General features: G+C 42.5%; 1 protein-coding gene across 1 annotated transcript in view; it reads left to right on the forward strand.

The window, feature by feature from the left end:
- tmtc3 (transmembrane O-mannosyltransferase targeting cadherins 3) overlaps positions 1–25,210 on the forward strand; it is a 135,779-nt gene that overhangs the window by 104,601 nt on the left and 5,968 nt on the right. Inside the window, exon 13 of the mRNA XM_029667427.2 lies at positions 14,035–14,261. Within this exon, the coding sequence (XP_029523287.1) occupies positions 14,035–14,261 (227 nt within the window). The remainder of the gene's footprint in view (positions 1–14,034; positions 14,262–25,210) is intronic.

The raw sequence follows: 25,210 nt of genomic DNA on the forward strand, positions 1-25,210 counted from the left end.
AATAAAGGTTCAATTAAATAAATAACATTTAAAAAATTGTCAACACTGTATATCTGATCAAATTTATGTTGTTTTAATGGACCAAAAATTGGATTTTCTTTCAAATACAAGGACATTTCTAAGTGACCCCAAACTTCTGAATGGTAGTGTATATATATGTGTGTGTGTGTGTGTGTGTGTGTGTGTGTGTGTGTATATACACTGCTCAATTAAAATAAAGGGAACACTTAAACAACACAATGTCCAAGTCAATCACACTTGTCAACTCCAAGTCAATCACACTTCTGTGAAATCATACTGTCCACTTAGGAAGCAACACTGATTGACAATAAATTTCACATGCTGTTGTGCAAATGGAATAGACAACAGGTGGAAATTATAGGCAAATAGCAAGACACCCCCAATAAAGGAGTGGTTCTGCAGGTGATAACCACAGACCACTTCTCAGTTCCTATGCTTCCTGGCTGATGTTTTGGTCACTTTTGAATGCTGGCGGTGCTTTCACTCTAGTGGTAGCATGAGACGGAGTCTCACACAAGTGGCTCATCCAGGATGGCACATCAATGCGAGCTGTGGCAAGAAGGTTTGCTGTGTCTGTCAGCATAGTGTCCAGAGCATGGAGGCGCTACCAGGAGACAGGCCAGTACATCAGGAGACGTGGAGGAGGCCGTAGGAGGGCAACAACCCAGCAGCAGGACCGCTACCTCCGCCTTTGTGCAAGGAGGAGCACTGCCAGAGCCCTGCAAAATGACCTCCAGCAGGCCACAAATGTGCATGTGTCTGCTCAAACGGTCAGAAACAGACTCCATGAGGGTGGTATGAGGGCCTGACGTCCACAGGTGGGGGTTGTGCTTACAGCCCAACGCCGTGCAGGACGTTTGGCATTTGCCAGAGAACACCAAGATTGGCAAATTCGCCACTGGCGCCCTGTGCTCTTCAGATGAAAGCAGGTTCACACTGAGCACATGTGACAGACGTGACAGTCTGGAGGCGCCGTGGAGAACGTTCTGCTGCCTGCAACATCCTCCAGCATGACCGGTTTGGCGGTGGGTCAGTCATGGTATGGGGTGGCATTTCTTTGGGGGTCCGCACAGCCCTCCATGTGCTCGCCAGAGGTAGCCTGACTGCCATTAGGTACCGAGATGAGATCCTCAGACCCCTTGTGAGACCATATGCTGGTGCGGTTGGCCCTGGGTTCCTCCTAATGCAAGACAATGCTAGACCTCATGTGGCTGGAGTGTGTCAGCAGTTCCTGCAAGAGGAAGGCATTGATGCTATGGACTGGCCCGCCCGTTCCCCAGACCTGAATCCAATTGAGCACATCTGGGACATCATGTCTCGCTCCATCCACCAACACAGACTGTCCAGGAGTTGCCGGATGCTTTAGTCCAGGTCAGGGAGGAGATCCCTCAGGAGACCATCCGCCACCTCATCAGGAGCATGCCCAGGCGTTGTAGGGAGGTCATACAGGCACGTGGAGGCTACACACACTACTGAGCCTCATTTTGACTTGTTTTAAGGACATTACATCAAAGTTGGATCAGCCTGTAGTGTGGTTTTCCACTTTAATTTTGAGTGACTCCAAATCCAGACCTCCATCCAAGGGTTGATAAATTGGATTTCCATTGATCATTTTTGTGTGATTTTGTTGTCAGCACATTCAACTATGTAAAGAAAAAAGTATTTAATAAGAATTTTTCATTCATTCAGATCTAGGATGTGTTATTTTAGTGTTCCCTTAATTTTTTTGAGCAGTGTATATATACACACACACATACACACATACATACACACATACATACATACATACATTTATTTATTTGAAGTCGGAAGCTAACATATACCTTAGCCAAATACATTTCAACTCAGTTTTCTGCAATTCCTGACATTTAATCCTAGTAAAAATTCCCTGTCTTAGGTCATTCAGGATCACCACTTTATTTTAACAATGTGAAATGTCAGAAGAATAATAGAGTGATTTATTTTAGCTTTTTATTTCTTTTACCACATTTCCAGTGGGTCAGACGTTTACATACACTCAAGTAGTATTTGGTAGCATTGCCTTTAAAATTGTTTAACTTGGGTCAAACGTTTCGGTAGCCTTCCACAAGCTTCCCACAATAAGTTGGGTGAATTTTGGCCCATTCCTCCTGACAGAGCTGGTGTAACTGAGTCAGGTTTGTAGGCCTCCTTGCTCGCACACGCTTTTTCAGTTCTGCCCACAGATATTCTATAGGATTGAGGTCAGGGATTTGTTGGCCACTCCAATTCCTTGACTTTGTTGTCCTTAGCCATTTTGCCACAACTTTGGAGTTATGCTTGGGGTCATTGTCCATTTGGAAGACCCATTTGCAACCAAGCTTCAACTTCCTGACTGATGTCTTGAGATGTTGCTTCAATTTATCCACGTAATTTTCCTCCCTCATGATGCCATCTACTTTGAAGTGCACCAGTCCCTCCTGCATCAAAGCACCCCCACAACATGATGCTGTCACCCCCTTACTTCACGGTTGGGTTGGTGTTCTTCGGCTTGCAAGCGTCCCCCTTTTTCCTCCAAACATAACGATGGTCATTATGGCCAAACAGTTCTAATTTTGTTTCATCAGATCAGAGGACATTTCTCCAAAAAGTACGACCTTTGTCCCCATGTGCAGTTGCAAACCGTAGTCTGGCTTTCTTATGGTGGTTTTGGAGCAGTGGCTCCTTCCTTGCTGAGCGGCCTTTCAGGTTATGTCGATAAAGGACTTGTTTTACTGTGGATATAGATACGTTTGGACCTGTTTCCTCCAGCATCTTCACAAGGTCCTTTGCTTGCTGTTGTTCTGTGATTGATTTGCACTTTTCGCACCAAAGTACATTAATCTCTAGGAGACTGAACACGTCTACTTCCTGAGCGGTATGACGGCTGCATGGTCCCATGGGGTTTATACTTGCGTGCTATTGTTTGTACAGATGAACGCGGTACCTTCAGGCATTTGGAAATTGCTCCCAATGATAAACCAGACTTGTGGAGGTCTACAATTTATTTTCTGAGGTCTTGGCTGATTTCTTTTGATTTTCCCATGATGTCAAGCAAATAGGCACTGAGTTTGAAGGTAGGCCTTGAAATACATCCACAGGTACACCTCCAATTGACTCAAATGATGTCAATTAGCCAATCAGAAGCTTCTAAAGCGATGACATCATTTTTTGTACTTTTCCAAGCTGTTTAAAGGCACAGTCAACTTAGTGTATGTAAACTTCTGACCCACTGGAATTGTGATACAATGAATTATAAGTGAAATAATCTGTCTGTAAACAATAGTTGGAAAAATTACTTGTCATGCAAAAAGTAGAAGTCCTAACTGACTTGCCAAAACTATAGTTTGTTAATAAGAAATGTGTGGAGTGGTTTAAAAACTAGTTTAATGACTCCAACCTAAGTGTATGTAAACTTCCGACTTCAACTGTGGAATTTCTGCAAAGAAACCACTACTAAAGGACACCAATAATAAGAAGAGACATGTTTGGGCCAAGAAACACAAGCAATGGACATTAGACCGGTGGAAATCTGTCCTTTGGTCTGATGAGTCCAAATCTGAGATTTTTGGTTCCAACTGCAGAGTCTTTGTGAGAGACGCAGAGTATGTGAACGGATGATCTCCACATGTGGTTCCCACCGCAAAGCATGGAGGTGTGATGTTTTGGGGGTGCTTTGCTGGTGACTCTGTCTGTGATTTATTTAGATTTCAATGCACATTTAACCAGAATGGCGACCTCAGCATTCTGCAGCGATATGCCATCCTATCTGGTTTGTGCTATTATTTGTTTTTTAACAGGACAATGATCCAACACACTTTCAGGCTGTGTAAGGGCTATTTGACCAAGATGGAGAGTGATGGCGTGCTGCATCAGATGTCCTGCACAATCACCCCACCTCAACCCAATTGAGATGGTTTGGGATGAGTTGGACCGCAGAGGGAAGGATAAGAAGTGACCAGCATATTTGGGAACTCCTTCAAGACTATTGGAAAAGCATTCCATTTGAAGCTGGTTGAAAGAATGCCAAGAGTGTGCAAAGCTGTTATCAAGGCAACGGGTGGCTTACTTTGAAGAATCTAAAATATATTTTGATTTGTTTAACACTTTTTTGGTTACTATATTTATTTTTTATTTTATTTCACCTTTATTTAACCAGGTAGGCTAGTTGAGAACAAGTTCTCATTTGCAACTGCGACCTGGCCAAGATAAAGCATAGCAGTGTGAACAGACAACACAGAGTTACACATGGAGTAAACAATTAACAAGTCAATAACACAGTAGAAAAAAAGGGGCAGTCTATATACAATGTGTGCAAAAGGCATGAGGAGGTAGGCGAATAATTACAATTTTGCAGATTAACACTGGAGTGATAAATGATCAGATGGTCATGTACAGGTAGAGATATTGGTGTGCAAAAGAGCAGAAAAGTAAATAAATAAAAACAGTATAAAAACAGTATGGGAATGAGGTAGGTGAAAATGGGTGGGCTATTTACCAATAGACTATGTACAGCTGCAGCGATCGGTTAGCTGCTCAGATAGCTGATGTTTGAAGTTGGTGAGGGAGATAAGTCTCCAACTTCAGCGATTTTTGCAGTTCATTCCAGTCACAGGCAGCAGAGTACTGGAACGAAAGGCGGCCAAATGAGGTGTTGGCTTTAGGGATGATCAGTGAGATACACCTGCTGGAGCGCGTGCTACGGATGGGTGTTGCCATCGTGACCAGTGAACTGAGATGAGGCGGAGCTTTACCTAGCATGGACTTGTAGATGACCTGGAGCCAGTGGGTCTGGCGACGAATATGTAGCGAGGGCCAGCCAACTAGAGCATACAAGTCGCAGTGGTGGGTGGTATAAGGTGCTTTAGTGACGAAACGGATGGCACTGTGATAGACTGCATCCAGTTTGCTGAGTAGAGTGTTGGAAGCCATTTTGTAGATGACATCGCCGAAGTCGAGGATCGGTAGGATAGTCAGTTTTACTAGGGTAAGCTTGGCGGCGTGAGTGAAGGAGGCTTTGTTGCGGAATAGAAAGCCGACTCTTGATTTGATTTTCGATTGGAGATGTTTGATATGAGTCTGGAAGGAGAGTTTGCAGTCTAGCCAGACACCTAGGTACTTATAGATGTCCACATATTCAAGGTCGGAACCATCCAGGGTGGTGATGCTAGTCGGGCATGCGGGTGCAGGCAGCGATCGGTTGAAAAGCATGCATTTGGTTTTACTAGCGTTTAACCTCATAGTCCACCAATACCGGATCCGGGTTCGTGACTAGGGCTCAAGCTCATTAGCATAACGCACAATGCGAAAAAATATTCCTAAAAATATTTAACCTCCACACATTAACAAGTAAAATAGCTCAAATGAAAGATAAACAAGTTGTTTATCTACCCAGCAAGTCAGATTTCTAAAATGTTTTACGGCGAAAACATAGCACATATTTATGTCAAACCACCACCACAGACATAGCTCATTTGCATAGCCAAGTAGGAAAAAATATGCAATCAACAAACGCAGGATTAAAAGAAAAATAATTTCACTAACCTTTTGAAATCTTCATCAGATGACAGTAATATAACATGTTACACAGTACATTCATTTTTTTTTCAATAATCTGCAATATATATCCATAAATCTCTGTTTACAATGATGCATCGTTCAAAACATGCTACTAAAATGTCAGGAGAAATGCCGATAGCTCCGGCAGATAACGTCAGCTAACAAGGAATACACATCATAAACTTTGACTAAATATGCATGTTTTACATATGTATAGGAAGATACACTTCTTCTAAATGCAATCGCTGTGTTACATTTATTTTTAACGTTACAGGTTGCGTTCACTAGGCTATACTAGGAGTCGGCGCTCCAAAGGTATCATTATGGCTACTCTATCTTGGAGTCGACAGAAACCCAAAATTACCACATAAATATTCCCTTACCTTTGCTGTTCTTCCATCAGAAGACCTGGAAGGGATTATACTTACCAAACCAGCGTTTAGTTTTCAAGTCTGTGTCTTTCGGTTCTCAAAATAGCCACATTTCGGTCGAAATGTAGGCAAAATTCAAGTGGATGCGCACCAAAACGTAGAAATTATATATTATATGTCGAGTAAACTTGTCAAACTATGTTCATAATTAAGCTTTAACATGTTATAAAGGTGCACAGAAATCGTGAGGACGAACAGAAACACACACGTCGTTTAATCGATCCTGAATGGAAGACATCACCCGGCCAGAGCGCCCGTAACAGTCACCTTTTTTTTCGCTTGGCCGAGAGGTTTCAGCTCGCTCAAACTCCCGTGAGCGCGCGATTCTCACAATTAGAAGCCCCATTGAAAGCAGGCTTCGCGCTGAACACATACAGACTGTTCCCAGAGCGGTAGCTGTTTGGGAAGTGCTAGCTGTTTGGGAAGTGCGTGTGAGATGCCGACAAAGTTGGGCCAACTTTTTCCATGACAAGATAGCATTTGGGAGAATGCATGCCCTGAGAGTTCTGCTTTACATAGAGACAACATTTAAACGGTTTTAGAAGCTTTAGAGTGTTTTCTATTCGATAATATTTTTTATATGCATATATTAGCAATTTTGGGGAAAAATATTTTCAGTTTACTATGGGCACGCACTTTCTCCAACAGGGGCAGTATAGAGGGGGAGCTCTAAGAGGTTAAGAGCAGTTGAAGGCCACGGAAGGAGTGCTGTATGGCATTGAAGTTCGTTTGGAGGTTAGATAGCACAGTGTCCAATGACGGGCCGAAAGTATATAGAATGGTGTCGTCTGCGTAGAGGTGGATCAGGGAATCGCCCGCAGCAAGAGCAACATCATTGATATATACAGAGAAAAGAGTCGGCCCGAGAATTGAACCCTGTGGCACCCCCATAGAGACTGCCAGAGGACCGGACAGCATGCCCTCCGATTTGACACACTGAACTCTGTCTGCAAAGTAATTGGTGAACCAGGCAAGGCAGTCATCCGAAAAACCGAGGCTACTGAGTCTGCCGATAAGAATATGGTGATTGACAGAGTCGAAAGCCTTGGCAAGGTCGATGAAGAGGGCTGCACAGTAGTGTCTTTTATCGATGGCGGTTATGATATCGTTTAGTACCTTGAGTGTGGCTGAGGTGCACCCGTGACCGGCTCGGAAACCAGATTGCACAGCGGAGAAGGTACGGTGGGATTCGAGATGGTCAGTGACCTGTTTGTTGACTTGGCTTTCGAAGACCTTAGATAGGCAGGGCAGGATGGATATAGGTCTGTAACAGTTTGGGTCCAGGGTGTCTCCCCCTTTGAAGAGGGGATGACTGCGGCAGCTTTCAATCCTTGGGGATCTCAGACGATATGAAAGAGAGGTTGAACAGGCTGGTAATAGGGGTTGCGACAATGGCGGCGGATAGTTTCAGAAATAGAGGGTCCAGATTGTCAAGCCCAGCTGATTTGTACGGGTCCAGGTTTTGCAGCTCTTTCAGAACATCTGCTATCTGGATTTGGGTAAAGGAGAACCTGGAGAGGCTTGGGCGAGGAGCTGCGGGGGGGGCGGAGCTGTTGGCCGAGGTTGGAGTAGCCAGGCGGAAGGCATGGCCAGCCGTTGAGAAATGCTTATTGAAGTTTTCGATAATCATGGATTTATCGGTGGAGACCGTGTTACCTAGCCTCAGTGCAGTGGGCAGCTGGGAGGAGGTGCTCTTGTTCTCCATGGACTTCACAGTGTCCCAGAACTTTTTGGAGTTGGAGCTACAGGATGCAAACTTCTGCCTGAAGAAGCTGGCCTTAGCTTTCCTGACTGACTGCGTGTATTGGTTCCTGACTTCCCTGAACAGTTGCAACAGTACCAGTCAAAAGTTTGGACACCTACTCATTCCAGGATTTTTCTTTATTTTTTACTTTTTTCTACATTGTAGAATAATAGTGAAGATCTCAACTATGAAATAACACACGTCTGGTGGAAAGCAGACTGAACCAGATTGTCCACTAGGATTTTTTCCTGTGCGTAGCTCCGTTTATTTTTTTATCCTGAAAATCTCCCTAGTACTTAACAATTACAAGCATACTAATAACATTGGAGAGTGGTATTCAATAATGTGTTGTTTCGGATTTGCCCCAAACATAACACTTTGTATGGAGGACAAAAAGTTAATTGTTTTGAAACATTTTTTGCTTTATTACTCTAGTGCCTTGTTGCAAACAGTTTTCTCCTATCATAGCGATTAAAGTCACCATTGGCCTCATGGTGAAATCACTGAGTGGTGTCCTTCCTCTCCGGCAACTGAGTTAGGAAGGACATTGTTATATTTGTATTGACTTGGTGTATTGATACACCATCCAAAGTGTAATGAATAACTTCACCATGCTCAAAGGGATATTCAATGTTTGCTTCTTTTTTTTTTTTTTTTTTACCCATCTACCAATAGGTGCCTATCTTTGCAAAGCATTGGAAAATCTCCCTTGTCTTTGTGGTTGAATCTGGGTTTGAAATTCGCTGCTTGACTGAGGGACATTAAAAATAATTGTATGTGTGGGGTATAGAGATGAGGTACTCATAAAAAAAAATAACGTTCAATGTCCATTCAACGTATTACGTGACTTGTTAAGCATATTTTTACTCCTGAACTTATTCAGGCTTGCCATAACAAAGGGGTTGAATACTTAATGAGTCAAGACATTTCAGCTTTTCATTTTTTATTAGTTGGTAAACATTTTGAAAAACATAATTCCACTTTGACATTATGGTGTATTGTGTGTAGGCCAGTGACCGTGTTTTTCAGTCTCTCGGTCCCTGCTTTGATGCACTTGTACTCACCTTGCCTTCTGGGTGATAGTGAGGTGAACAGTCCGTGGCTCGGGTGGTTGATGTCCTTGATCTTTTTGGCCTTCCTGTGACATCGGGTGCTGTAGGTATCCTGGAGGGAAGGCAGTGTGCCCCCGTTGATGCTTTTTCCTGAATTCCACAATCAGCTTTTGTTTAATTTTTTAAAATTATTTTTAAAAAATCTCCCCAATTTAGTCATGTCCAATTCGTAGTTTGTTTTGTCCCATCGCTGCAGCTCCCGTATGGATTCAGGAGAAGCGAATGTTGAGAGCCGTGCGTCCTCGAAACACAACCCCTCCAAGCCGCACTGCTTCTTGACACAGTGCACCCTTAACTCGGAAGCCAGAAACACCATACGTGTCGGTGTGCATGATCCCGGCCCACCACAGGAGTTGCTAGAGCACGGTGGGACAAGGACATCCCAGCTGGCCAAACCCTACCCTAACCCGGACGATGCTGGTCCAGCTCAGGTTATTTTCCTGGCACCACTCTGCCAGGGCCATCACCTCCTCTTGTCATTTTTGGTAATTGTCCTACTATGGTTGTGTCATCTGCAAACTTTATGATTGAGTTGGCCATGCAGTCATGAATGAACAGGGAGTACAGGAGTGGGCTGAGCATGCACCCTTGTGGGGCCCCTTTGATGAGTATCAGTGAAGTGGAGGTGTTGCTTCCTACCTTCATCACCTGTGGGCGGCCCGTCAGGAAGTCCAGGACCCAGTTCCACAGGGCAGTGTTCAGACCCAGGGCCCCAAGCTTCATGATGAGCTTGAAGGGTACTATGCTGTTGAAGGCTGAGCTATAGTCAATGAACAGCATTCTTACTTAGATTTTCCTCTTGTCCAGATGGGATAGGGGAGTGTGCAGTGCAATGGCGATTGCATCATCTGTGGGTCTACTGGGGCGGTAAGCAAATTGAAGTGGGTCTAGGGTGTAAGGTTGAGGTGATATGATCCTTAACTAGCCTCTCAAAGCGTTTCATGATGACAGAAGTGAGTGCTACGGGGCGTGGCGATAGTAATTTAGTTCAGTTACCTTTGCTTTCTTGGGTACAGGAAACAATAGTGAACATCTTGAAGCATGTGGGGACAGCAGACTGGATAGGGAGAGATTTTATTTTTATTTTTACCTTTATTTAACTAATAAGAACATTCTTATTTTCAATGACGGCCTAGGAACTGCCTGTTCAGGGGCAGAACGACAGATTTGTACCTTGTTACTAGTCCAACGCTCTAACCACTAGGCTAACCCTGCCGCCACAGATTGAATCTGTCAGTAAACACTCCAGCCAGCTGGTCTGCACATGCTCTGAGGATGCGGTTAGGGATACTGTCTGGGTCGGCAGCCTTGCGAGGGTTAACACGTTTAAATGTCTTACTCACGTCGGCCACGGAGAACGAGAGCCCACGGTCCTTGGGAGCGCGGGCACTGTGTTATCAAAGAGGCCAAAGAAGTGTTTACGGGAGCTTGTACAGGAGCAAGACGTCTGGGTCCGCGACGTGCCTGGTTTTCCCTTTGTAATCCGTGATTGTCTTGTCTGAGCTGTTGAATTGTGACTCCATTCTGTCTCTGTACTGACATTTTGCCTGTTTGATTGCCTTAGGGAGGGAATAACTACACTGTTTGTATTCTGCCATATTCCCAGTCACCTTGCCATTGTTAAATGGGGTGGTTTGTGCTTTCAGTTTAGCGTGAATGTGTCTATCTATCCACTTTCTCTGGTTTGTGTAGGTTTTAATAGTCACAGCGGGGAACAACATCCCCTACACACTTCCTGATGAACTCAGTCACCGTGTCCCTGTGTACATTGTTATTCTCCGAGGATACCCGGAACATATCCCAGTCCGCATGATCAAAACAGTCTTGATGCATGGATTAAAATTGGTCAGACCAGCATTGAATAGACCTTAGCACGGGTACTTCCTGTTTGAGTTTCTGCCTATAGGAAGGGAGGAGCAAAATGGAGTCAAGATTTGATTTGGCGGGGAGGGCCTTGTTGGCATCCCGGAAGAGAGAATAGCAGTGGTCAAGTGTTTTTCCAGCGTTAGTACTACAGTCAATGTGTTGAGAGAACTTCAGTTGCGTTTCCCTCAAATTTGCTTTATAATCCCCAGCTAAAATAAATGTAGCCTAAGGATATGTAGTTTCAAGTTTGCATCAAGTGCAGTGTAGTTCCTTGAGGGCGTCGTGTTATCAGCTTGAGGTGGAGTATATACGTCTGTGACTATAACCCGAAGAGAATTATATTGGGAAGTAATACAGTTGGCATTTGATTGAAGTTTTCTTGGTCGGGTGAACAAAAGGACATGAGTTTCTGTACATTATCACAATCACATAGGTGGGGTCTCTTAGGCTCAGACACAGCCTCCCCAATGAGTTGTCAAACTTGAACTGAGGGGAACATTCCAAAATGGGCATTTGGCCACACCTATTCTGGTGCTCAGGCCAGCAACATCTATTCACGTTCACAGTGGCAAAATAGAGACGGAGAAACTCTCAGGACCAAACAGCACACAAATAGGCCTACATGTTACTGTAATAAAAATAATCAGAACTTCTGAGCAAACGCTCATGGTCACTATAAACATTCCGCCCAAGGCAAATGAAAACGTAACAATTTAGCCTGTATCACACTTGAATCAGAAATGTCTTAAATGTTGCAATAAACGGTAAAGGAATGTCATGGTGAAACGTTATCAACTATTGTAATATAATATTGAGTTCGCAAATGTCGTTTTTAACATGTGAAAGCAGCAATAAAACATTTCAACAAGGGAACAAAGCGCTGGAAGGAGTTTGGAGAGCACAAGTAGATAGACACGCCTGTGGTGTCTTCACCAGAAACAGACTGACAATTATTTGGAATCACATGAGAAGAGGTAATGTCCCTCTCCTCCTTTTGTTATTGTTTCTTCCACTTCTCTCCCTCTCTGGGCTGTCCTAGAGGTGACAGAGGCAGGGCAATGGGCATGCTTCTGTTCTCTCATATACTGTAGTGTGAATGGGTTGTTGTTGATCTTCAACTTAAATTATCACCCTTCTTGCCCTTCACCTATGTCTCTCTGACGGTGATAAGAAGCTTCCACTTGTGTGCATTCAATGTACATTTATTTATTATAGTTTGTCAGGATATTGACCACCTATTTTAGTGTTATGTTTGATATCTCAAATAGGGAATTAGGGTGTATAATTTATTTACCCTAATTTAATCAGGGAGCCACCATTTGAGACCAGTGTCTCTTATGTGGGAGGCCTGTATATACAATTTCAGAACAATTTTTTGCAGACTCTTGGCATTCTCTCAACCAGCTTCACCTGGAATGCTTTTCCAACAGTCTTGAAGGAGTTCCCCCACATGCTGAGCACTTTTTGGCTTCTTTTCCTTCACTCTGCGGTCCGACTCATCCCAAACAATCTATTTGGTTGAGGTCGGGGGATTGTGGAGGCCAGGGCATCTGATGCAGCACTCCATCACTCTCCTTCTAGGCAAAATGGCCCTTACACAGCCTGGAGTTGAGTTGGGTCATTGTCCTGTTGAAAAACAAATGATAGTCCCACTAATCCCAAACCAGATGGGATGGCATATCGCTGCAGAACACTGTGGTAGCCATGCTGGTTAAGTGTCCCTTGAATTCGAAATAAATCACATACAGTGTCATCAGCAAAGCACCCCCACACCATAACACCACCACCTCCATGCTTTACAGTGAGAAATACACATGCGGAGATCATTCATTCACCCACACCGTATCTCACAAAGACACAGGAGTTGGAACCAAAAATCTCCAATTTGGTCCAATGTCCATTACTCGTGTTTCTTGGCCCAAGCATGTCTCTTCTTCTTATTGGTGTCCTTTAGTAGTGGTTTCTTTGCAGCAATTTGACCATGAAGGCCTGATCCACATAGTCCCGCTCTGAACAGTTGTTGAGATGTGTTTGTTATTTGAACTCTGTGAAGCATTTATTTGGGCTGCAATTTCTGAGGCTGGTAACTCAAATTAACTTATCCTCTGCAGCAAAGCTAATTCTGGGTCTTACATTCCTGTGGGTCCTCATGAAAGCCAGTTTCATCATAATGCTTGATGGTTTTTGTGACTGAACTTTCAAACTTCAAACTTTCAAACTTTCTTCAAATTTTCTGTATTGACTGACCTTTGTCTCTTTTAATTATTTGAGCTGTTCTTGGCATAATATGGACTAGGTATTTGACCAAATAGGGCTATAGCCTGTATATCCCCTACCTTGTCACAACACAATTGATTGGCTCAAACACAGTAAGACGGAAAGAAATTCCACAAGTTAACAGGTGTGCCTTCTTAAAAGTTAATTGAAATGCGTTCAACCTCATGAAGCTGGTTTAGAGAATGCCAAGAGTGTGCAAAGCTGTCATTAAGGCAAAGAAAGGGTGGCTACTTTGAAGAATCTCAAATATAAAATGTTTTTTGATTTAACACATTTTTGGTTATTACATGATTCCATAGATGTTATTTCATAGGTTTGAAGTCTTCACTATTATTCTACAATGTAGAACATAGTAAAAATAAAGAAAAACCCTTGAATGAGTAAGTGTTCTAGAACTTTTGTCCAGTAGTGTGTATTGCACAGATATACACAAAACACAGTCAACTAAAACAAACACATTCTACTGTATAAGAATCCTCTGTCCGCTGCCTGAACTGCCCTAGGGACACTAACACATCTATTACAAATATATTTTGGAGCTCATTCCAAACGTGTGGAGCAAGAAAACTAAAGGCTGGCTTATTTTATATCTTAACAGTGAAGTTATGTAAGTCGGAAGCTTGTGGTGCATGGCTTTGTAAACATAAAGAGAGTCATGATGTGATCTGAGTTCAAAGAGGTTCAGCCCACCTTTTGGTAAAGAATGCAGTGATGAGTAATAACACTGTCTCCTGTGATAAAGCGAAGGGTACTATGAAAAACGGTATCCAAGGGTTTAAGAGTAGAGGCAGCTGCACTTTGATAAATAGTATCACCATAATCAAGATCAGGTAAGAGCAAGGGATGACAATAGATAGATGATGATATTAGAATTGTTCTTACTATTTGTTTTCTTTCAATTTAATAGTCAGTCGTGAAGGTGAGCTTAGATTTGGCTTGAGAAATGCTACCGCCTGCTGCTTCAACCCTCCAGAACCAAAATGGAGACTTAATTTCTCCTTTCTTTCTGTGCAAACACCAAACCCAGAGGGGAGCTACTGCTGAAGATGAACAAGCCGTTGGAGGCCAGGGACGCCTACCTGCGGGCCCTGGAGCTGGACAGCACCAACGCTGACCTCTGGTACAACCTTGCTATCGTCAACATCGAGATGAAGGAGCCCTCAGAGGCCCTGAAGAATTTTAACCATGCCCTGGAGCTCAACCCACGCCACAAACTGGCACTCTTCAACTCTGCCCTGCTCATGCAGGAATCTGGTGAGTGACTTAGCTACTCAGACTGATCAGCCCAGGGTTGTGTTCATTAGTAAGCCCCATAGCAAAATGTTATGTAACAGAAATGAAAACAAGTCTTTTATATTGGACAGATTCAGGTGGTCCCACCTCCTGTTTCAGCCCGTTTGCTTTGGTTTCGCTCTTAGTGAATACGACCCTGGCTCAGTCAGGGCTTTTAGCAGTGGGGAAGGTTGTTTATTTAGTTAACCTTTATTTAACCATGAAGTCAAATTGAATTTGTCACATGCACCGAATACAACAGGTGTAGTCCTTACAGTGAAATCCTTACTTATAAAGCCCTTAACCAACAATGCAGTATAAAAAAATAAAAGTAACAAATAATTAAAGAGCAGCAGTAAAATAACAATAGTGAGGCTATATACAGCGGGTATCGTTACAGAGTCAATGCGCGGGGGCCCCGATTAGTCGAGGTAATTGAGGTAATATGTACATGTAGATAGAGTTAAAGTGACTATGCAAAGATAATGAACAGAGAGTAGCAGCAGCGTAGAAGAGGGGGGCAAACAGTCTGGGTAGCCATTTTATTAGCTGTTCAGAAGTCTTATGGTTTGGGGGTAGAAGCTGTTAAGGAGCCTTTTGGTCCTAGACTTGGCGCTCCGGTGCCGCTTGCCATGCGGTAGCAGGGAGAACAGTCTATGACTTGAGTGACTGGAGTCTTTGACAATTTTTGGGGCCTTTCTCCTGGATGTCAGGAAGCTAGTCCCCGGTGATGTACTGGGTCTTATGCACTACCCTCTGTAGTGCCTTCCGGTCAGATGCCGAGCAGTTGCCATACCATGCGGTAATGCAACCGTTTAGGATGCTGTCGATTTTGCAGCTGTATAACGTTTTTGAAGGTCTAGGGGACCCATGCCAAATCTTTTGTCTCCTGGGGAGGAAAATGTGTTGTCGTGCCCTCTTCACTACTTGTCTTGGTATGTTTGATAGTTTGTTGGTGATGTGGACAGCAAGGAACTTGAAACTCTAAGCCCGCTCCACTTCAGTCCCGTCAATGTTAATGGGGGCCTGTTCGGCCCTCCTTTTCCTATAGTCCACGATCAGCTCCTTTGTCTTGCTCACATTGAGGGAGACGTTGTCCTGGCACTACACTGCCAGGTCTCTGACCTTTTCCCTATAGGCTGTCTCATTGTTGTCGGTGATCAGGCCTCCCACTGTTGTCATCAGCAACAGTGATGGTGTTGGAGTCGTGCTTGGCCATGCAGTCATGGGTGAACAGGGAGTAGAGGAGGGGGCTAAAAACTCACCCTTGAGGGAAACTTATGTTGATGATCATCCCTTACCACATGGGGTTGGCCTGTCAGGAAGTCCAGGATCCAGTTGCAGAGGGAGGTGTTTAGTCCCAGGGTCCTTAGCTTAGTGATGAGCTTGGTGGGTGCTATGGTGTTGAACGCTGAGCTGTAGTCAATGAACAGCATTCTCACATAGGTGTTTCTTTTTTCTAGTTGGGAAAGGACAGTGTGGAGTGCGATTGAGATTGCGTCATCTGTGGATCTTTTGGGGCGGTTTACAAATTGGAGTGGTTCTAGGTTTCCTGGCATGATCGTGTTGATGTGAGCCATAACCAGCCTTTCAAAGCACTTAATGGCTACCGACATGAGTGCTAAGAGGCGGTAATCATTTAGGCAGGTTACCTTTGCTATCTTGGGCACAGGGACTACGGTGGTCTGTTTGAAACATTTAGGTATTACAGACTTGATCAGGGAGAGGTTAAATGGCAGTGAAGACACTTGCCAGTTGGTCCGCGCATGCTTTGAGTACACGTCTTGGTTATTCGTCTGGACCCGCGGCTTTGTGAATGTTTACCTGTTTAAAGGTCTTATTCACATCGGCTACATAGAGAGTGATCACACAGACGTCTGGAACAGCTGGTGCTCTCATGCATGTTTCAGTGATGCTTGCCTCAAAGCGAGCAATTTAGCTCGTCTGGTAGGCTCGCGTCACTGGGCAGCTCGCGACTGGTTTTCCCTTTGTAGTCAGTAATAGTTTTCAAGCCCTACCGCATCCGACGAGCGTTGGAGCCGGTGTAGTAGGATTAAATCTTAGTCCTGTATAACCAGCTTGAGGCATGCATTTCAATTAACAGGTGTGCCGCCTTAATTTGGGGAATTTCTTTCCTTAATGCGTTTGAGCCAGTCAGTTGTGTATTGATAAGGTAGAGGTGGTATACAAAAGATGGCCCTTTTTTTGTAAAGGACCTAGTCCATATCATGGCAAGAACAGCTCAAATAAGTAAAGAGAAACGACAGTCCATCATTACTTTAAGTCATAAAGGTCAGTCAATACGGAACATTTCAAGAACTTTGAAAGTTTCTTCAAGTGCATCCGCAAAAACCGTCAAACACTATGATGAAACTGGCTCTCAGGAGGACCACCACAGAAAGGAGGACCCAGCCTTACCTCTGCTGCAGAGGATAAGTTCATTAGAGTTACCAGCCTCAGAAATTGCATCCCAAATAAACGTTTCACAGAGTTCAAGTAAGAAACACATCTCAACATCAACTTTTCAGAGGAGACTGCATGAATCAGGCCTTCATGGTCAAATTGCTGCAAAGAAACCACTACTAAAGGACACCAATAAGAAGAAGAGACTTGCTTGGCCAAGAAACATGAGCAATGGACATTAGACCGGTGGAGTCCAAATTTGAGATGTTTGGTTCCAACCACCGTATTTGTGAGACGCAGAGTAGGTGAACAGATGATCTCTGCATGTGTGGTTCCCACCGTGAAGCATGGAAGAGGAGGTGTGATGGTGTGGGGGTGCTTTGCTAGTGACACTGTCTGTGATTTATTTAGAATTCAAGGCACACTTAACCAGCATGGCTACCACAGCATTCTGCAGTGATACACCGTCCCATCTGGTTTGTGCTTTGTGGAACTGCCATTTGTTTTTAAACAAGACAATGACCCAACACACCTCCAGGCTGTGTAATGGCTATTTGACCAAGAAGGAGAGTGATGGAGTGCTGCATCAGATGACCTGGCCTCCACATATTTCAACCCTGCAGGCGCTACACAAAACGCAGAAATAAAATATAAAACATGCCTTACCTTTGACGAGCTTCTTTTGTTGGCACTCCAATATGTCCCATAAACATCACAATTGGTCCTTTTGTTCGATTAATTCCGTCCATATATATCCAAAATGTCAATTTATTTGACGCGTTTGATCCAGAAAAAAAACAGCTTCCAAAATGCGCAAAATGCTACAAAGTATTTTAAAAGTTTAAACATTAATAATCGATCAAATTGAATACGGGTCTATCTGTTTTCAATAGAGGACGAGAGGAAACAAACGCTACTTTTCATGCCTTGGCCAACTCTCAACAGTGTTATGCAGTTCCTAAATGGCATACTTCTTCATTGCACAAATGAATAACCTCAACCATATTCCAAAGACTGGTGACATCCAGTGGAAGCGGTAGGAACTGAAAACAGGTTCCTACAAAATAACATTTGCCAATGAGAACTCAGTGAACAGACAGACCTAAAAAATAAAAATACATCTGAACGGTTAGTCCTCGGGGTTTTGCCTGCTACATAAGTTCTGTTATACTCAGACATGATTCAAACAGTTTTAGAAACGTCAGTGTTTTCTATCCAGATCTACTAATAATATGCATATCTTATATTCCTGGCATGAGTAGCAGGAAGTTGAAATTGGGCACGCTATTTATCCAAAAGTGAAAATGCTGCCCCCTATACCTTAAGAAGTTAACACTTTTTTGGTTACTACCTGATTCCATGTGTTATTTCATTGTTTGGATGTTTTCACTTCTATTCTACAATGTAGAAAATAGAACAAATAAATACAAATCCTTCAATGTGTGCCCAAATGTTTGACTGGTACTGTATGAAAATGTGTGCAATTTTATCACTTTTCTAGGATGCTTTATTGTTTTCATTGCTTTAGTGGGAAGCTCATCAGAAGTAGACATGCTCATGTTGTTTATATTTGTGCAGGGTGACTTCCTACTACATTTAACATTTACATTTAAGTCATTTAGCAGACGCTCTTATCCAGAGCGACTTACAAATTGGTGCATTCACCTTATGACATCCAGTGGAGCAGCCACTTTACAATAGTGCATCTAAATCTTTTAAGGGGGGTGAGAAGGATTACTTTATCCTATACTAGGGCACACCGCCTCTGTGCTAACAGTATACTGTAACTTTGGTTCATAGGCACATAATTACTCCATATAATAGCTGTAGAGGCATTCAGGGCAGTTAGTGGGACACAAATTAAGTTACTTACGTTATCTGCCAACGCCCCCTGGATAATGATCATTTGCTGCAGCATTAGGACTACTCAGCGACACAATGTTAGGGATTAACTGTCAACGCAGCCTTGAAATGAGTCCATGAGCCAAGATGATTTTGATGGACTTCGTCATTCCTGTAGAGCATCTTCTGTTTCCAAAAGGTGTCAAAGTAAATCTGTATTAAGGTGTCAAAGTTATCTGTAAAAGTGATTCCAACAGAGCTACAGTAATCTTTTAGCCAGGTGTGTAATGTCAGTAGCCTGCTGAATCTCATACGCGCAGCCCAACGATGGTATCAGACCTGAAATAATTGGCCACTTTTTGGAATCTTAGTGCTAGAATCAGTTCTTTACAATCCAATTTCAGAAGTTCTGAGCTAGCCCTCCTGATGTTGTTTGACCCCACATGGACTACAACAGTGTCAGCTCCTGACATCTGTCGTAGAAAAGTCGGAAGCAGCCTTGTAATGTCTTGTACTTGTGCTCCAGGATAGCACAGGGTTTTTGCTCCGGGATCCATTAATGATTATCTGTAATCATTGTAGCACCCACATTAATGTAGAAGTTTTGAGAAACAGATCATATTCTTATTTACAATAAAGGTGACTCCTAATTTACTCAATGCATTATTTACCATTCATTTCTATTAGGCACAACATAATCCAAAACACAACCAAAACAAACTGCAAAGGCATCCAACAAGTTTGTAGTCACGAGCTTGATGTAGTCATTGTGTTCTAGGAATATGGGACCAAACACTATATGTAATACACTATAAGTGAATTTGTCCAAATACTTGTGACACCTAGATGCTTAAAGTGCTTTCATTTCTGAACAGACAATACCCTCAAATAAATGGAGCCATTCTGTACTGTCACCTCATATTAAACATTTGAAAGTTTTAGCTTCGCTGTCCAAATAAATACGTAGGGGAGTGTGTCATTTTAGCTCAATCGACATTGAAATTACTAAAACCAAATCGAACCTGTGTAGAAATGATAATGAACCTACATTTATACGCTCTTTACTCTGCCTAACTTGCTAACAGTCAAAAGAAAGTTATATGGTCAGGGAGCGTCAAAAGCAATGGATAGAGGAAATTGACGGCGATTAAATATAATCAATGTTAAGTGCGGCCCTTCTGATCTCAAGGAAGCCCGAATGTATGGGATCAATATCATGCCAAATGTATTCGCAAATGGAAATCACCAATCCACAAATATAAATCACTTTCCGCAAATGGAAATCACCAATCCACAAATGGAAATCACCAATCCACAAATGGAAATCACCAATCCACAAATGGAAATCACCAATCCACAAATGGAAATCACCAATCCACAAATGGAAATCACCAATCCACAAATGGAAATCACCAATCCACAAATGGAAATCACTTTCCACAAACAAACACCTTTTGATTTGTATTTGTAAATCGAGGGCCTTAAATAAAATGACTGCCATAAAGATTTGCACATAGGAGAGAGATGCGCAAACCTGCAACTCCATATTTGGAAGCACTTAGGTCACCTGACTTTTGTCAGGGATTTGAGTTCTCACGCGTAGACAAGAAGTTCTCGAACAGAAAAAAAGTTATTGTAGAAAGTGATTTTGTAGTCGTAGAAAAAGGTTTGTACCCATAGAAAGCGATTTCCATAAATCTCTGGCAGCCTCTCATTTGTCCATGTTGAAGCTTGCCTTTCAAGGTGGCAGAAATTATAGTATGGTAACCATAATATTTTAACCATGTGTGTAACCATAGTATGTCCAACGTAAATAATCAAAACCCTAGCCCTAGATTATGCTATGTTTGCAACACTATTGCTGTGTACACCCGTTTATCACCAAATATTTGAATTAGCTGGCCAGTGTGATAGCACCACTAAATTGTGAAGGATATGTCATACATTGTAAGTGATTATAATCCGATGAACATTAAGGAGACATAAGTATTCCTGAGGCCTCTAACCGTTTCCCCAGGAGAGGCATGCAAAAGGTAGAGGGGAGGTGTAGGATATGGGATCAGACTTTGTAACAGTATTGCTTCCGTCCCTCTCCTCGCCCCAACCTGAGCTTGAACCATGGACCATCTGCACACATTAACAAGTCACCCTCGAAGCATCGTTACCCATCGCTCCACAAAAGTGGCTGCCCTTGCAGGGCAAGGGAAACACCTATTTCAAGGTCTCAGAGCGAGTGACGTCACCGATTGAAACGCTATTAACGAGCATCGCTAACTAGCTACCCATTTCACACCGGTTACACTCACCCCCTTCTTTCCGTAGCAACCAGTGATCCAGGTCAAAAGCATCAATGGGATCAACTTTTTTTCTTCTAATACTAAACACTTTCTACTGTGGTAACTGTGAGAACTTGTCTACGTGTGAGAACTTCTTATCTTTTTCTTGTCATCACCTGCCAAAAGTCAGGTGACTTAAGCGCTTCCAAATATGGAGTTGCAGGTTTGCCATATCTGTCATGTTTGCGCATATTTGTCCTATGTTCCATTCAAATCAAATGTATTTATATAGCCCTTCTTATATCAGCTGAAAGCCAGCCTAAAACCCCGCCTAAAACCCCAAACAGCAAGCAATGCAGGTGTAGAAGCACGGTGGCTAGGAAAAACTCCCTAGAAAGGCCAAAACCTAGGAAGAAACCTAGAGAGGAACCAGGCTATGAGGGGTGGCCAGTCCTCTTCTGGCTGTGCCGGGTGGAGATTATAACAGAAAATGGCCAAGATGTCCAAATGTTCATAAATGACCAGCATGGTCAAATAATAATAATCACAGTAGTTGTCGAGGGTGCAACAAGTCAGCACCTCAGGAGGAAATGTCAGTTGGCTTGTCATAGCTGATCATTGAGAGTATCAGGCAGAACAGAAACTGGAGCAGCAGCACGGCCAGGTGGACTGGGGACAGCAAGGAGTCATCATGCCAGGTAGTCCTGAGGCATGGTCCTAAGGAGGGAGGGAGAGCGGGAGGGAGGGAATGAATTCACACAGGAGAAATACTCCAGATGTAACAGACTGACCCTAGCCCTCTCAACACAGACTACTGCAGCATAAATACTGGAGGCTGAAACAGGAGGGGTCAAAGGAGACACTGTGGCCCCATCCGATGATACCCCCGGACAGGGCCAAACAGGCAGGATATAACCCCACCCACTTTGCCAAAGCACAGCCCCCACACCACTAGAGGGATATCTTCAACCAACTTACCATCAAGCCCATGTAATGCTTTGTAGGTTAGCAGTAAAACCTTGAAATCAGCCCTTGCAACCCCCCAAACCCCCCATTCAGCTGAAAAGGTGGCGCAGGGAATTCAGAAATATTTAACTTCCACACATTAACAAGTCCAATACAGCAAATGAAAGATAAACATCTTGTTAATCTACCATGTTCGATTTTTAAAAAATGTTTTATAGCGAAAACACAACATATATTTATGTTAGACCACCACCAAAACAAAACAAAAACACAGCCATTTTCCCCAGCCAAAGATAGTCACAAAAGCAGAATTAGAGATAAAATGAATCACTTTGATAATCTTCATCAGATGACACTCATATGACATGTTACACAATACATTTATGTTTTGTTTGATAATATTTATATTTATATCCACAAATCTCGGTTTACATTGACGCTATGTTCAGAAATGCCTCCAAAATATCCGGAGTAATTACAGGGAGCTACGCCAGATAACAGAAATACTCATCATAAACTTTGACGAAAGATACATGTTCTACATATAATTAAAGATACACTGGTTCTTAATGCAACCGCTGTGTCAGATTCTTTTTTAACTTTACGAAAAAAGCCTACCATGCAATAATCTGAGGCGGCGCTCAGACGTATATATATTTCTCCGCCATGTTGGAGTCAACAGAAATACGAAATTACATCATAAATATTCCCTTACCTTTGATGATCTTTCATCAGAATGCAGTACAAGGAGTCCTAGTTCCACAATAAATCGTTGTTTTGTTCCATAATGTCCAATACTAGTGTCCAATTAGCTGCATTTGCTAGCACTTTCAGCTCACGTGCCCAAAAGCTAACGCTGGTCCACGAGAACTCGGACGAAAACTTAAAAAAGATATATTCCAGGTCGAATAAACTGGTCAAACTAAGTAGAGAATCAATCTTCAGGATGTTATTTTCATATATATCCAATAACGTTCCAACCGGAGCATACGTTTTCATCTGCAGCCAAATGGAACGGTGGTGATATCAACAGACAAATGCGCAACAGGGAAATTGCATTCTACCAGGACAGTGACTCATTCCCCTCCCATTCGGTCAAAGTTCACACCAGAGGCTCCATTCCACGTTCTACTGAATGAGGACATCTAGTGAAAGGCGTAGGAAGTGGTAACAGATCCATATCTTATTTGGAAGTGAAGAGGCGATGACTTAAAATTAGACCCGCATTCAGAATTTCACTTCCTGTTTGGAAGATTGCCTGCCCTATGAGTTCTGTTATACGCACAGACATAATTCAAACAGTTTTAGAAACTTGAGTTTTTTCTATCCAATAGTAATAATAATATGCATATATTGCTATATATATATATATATATATATATATATATATATATATATATATATATATATAGCAATCTAGAACAGAGTAGGATGCGGTTCACTATGGGCATGCAATTCATCCAAAGTGAAAATACTGCCCCCTATCCCCAACAAGTTAACCTCTTGCTCCTACCTGACACGCAGGCGTCCCATCTAGACATCTGGAAATGCAAATGCGCTACGCTAAATGCTAATAGTACTAGTTAAAACTCAAACGTTCATTAAAATACACATGCAGGGTAGTGAATTAAAGCTACACTCGTTGTGAATCCAGGCAACAAGTCAAATTTTTAAAATGCTTTTCGGCGACAGCATGAGAAGCTATTATCTGATAGCATGTAACACCCCAAAAGACCCGCAGGGGATGTAAACAAAATAATTAGCATAGTCGGCGCTACACAAAACGCACAAATAAAATATAAAACATTCATTACCTTTGACCATCTTCTTTGTTGGCACTCCTAGATGTCCCATAAACATCACTATTGGGTCTTTTTTTCGTTTAAATCGGTCCATATATAGCCTAGATATCAATCTATGAAGACTGTAATCATGGGAAAAAACATTGTTTTATAACGCGACGTCATTTTTTTAAATTAAAAAAGTCGACGATAAACTTTCACAAAACACTTCGAAATACTTTTGTAATGCAACTTTAGGTATTAGTAAACGTTAATAAGCGATCAAATTGATCACGAGGCGATGTATATTCTATAGCTGTACGTCTGGAAATAATGTCCGGGTAAATCTCAACCAAAATATCCGGTCGGAGACCTGAAGAAATGGGCTGTCTCTTGTTCGTTTGACCAAGAAACAAAGCCTAGGCAAATGACAAGACTGTTGACATCGTGTGGAAGCTGTAGGTATTGCAACCTCGGCCCCATTTAATGTGGTTCACCTTTATCGGTTGAAGTGGCGCATGGATATATTTTTCCATTTTCAGTGATCAGATTTTCCTGCACTTTTCGATGAAACGCACGTTCTGTTATAGTCACAGCCGTGATTTAACCAGTTTTATAAACGTCTGAGTGTTTTCTATCCACACATACTAATCATATGCATATACTATATTCCTGGCATGAGTAGCAGGGCGCTGAAATATTGCGCGATTTTTAACAGAATGTTCGAAAAAGTAGGGGGTAGGAGTAACAGGTTAACAGGAAGCCAGTGTAGGGAGGCTTGCACTGGAGTAATATGACCAAATTTGTTGGTGCTAGTCAGGAGTCTAGCAGCCGTATTTAGCACTAACTGAAGTTTATTTAGTGCTTTATGCGGGTAGCCGGAAAGTAGAGCATTGCAATAGTCTAACCTAGAAGTAACAAAAGCATGAATTAATTGTTCTGCATCATTTTTGGACAGAAAGTTTCTGATTTTTGCAATGTTACGTAGATGGAAAAAGCTGTCCTTGAAACAGTCTTGATATGTTTCGTGAAAATTAGAGATTAGGGTTCAGAGTAACACAGAGTTCCTTCAGTTTTATTTGAGATGACTGTACAACCATCAAGATTGTCAGATTCAACAGAAGATCTCTTTGTTTCTTGGGACCTAGAACAAGCATCTCTGTTTTGTCAAAGTTTAAAAGTAGAACGTTTGCAGCCATCCACTTCCTTATGTCTGAAACACAGGCTTCTAGCGAGGGCAATTTTGGGGCTTCACCATGTTTCATTGAAATGTACAGCTGTGTGTCATCTGCATATCAGTGAAAGTTAACATTGTTTTCGAATGACATCCCCAAGAGGTAAAATATATTGTGAAAATAATAGTGGTCCTAAAACGGAACCTTAAGGAACACCGAAACTTACAGTTGATTTGTCAGAGAACAAACCATCTACAGAGACAAAGTGATATCTTTCCGACAGATAAGATCTAAACCAGGCCAGAACTTGTCCGTGTAGACCAATTTGGGTTTCTCAATGCAGAGCCTCGGTCTGACACCATTTAAAAGGTAATTTACAACCTTCACAAGTGCAGTCTCAGTGCTATGATGGGGTCTAAAACCAGACTGAAGCATTTCGTATACATTGTTTGTCTTCAGGAAGGCAGTGAGTTACAGCGCAACAGCTT

Source organism: Oncorhynchus nerka, linkage group LG9a (genome assembly GCF_034236695.1).
Source record: "Oncorhynchus nerka isolate Pitt River linkage group LG9a, Oner_Uvic_2.0, whole genome shotgun sequence".
In the NCBI taxonomy this organism is placed as follows: Eukaryota; Metazoa; Chordata; class Actinopteri; order Salmoniformes; family Salmonidae; genus Oncorhynchus; species Oncorhynchus nerka.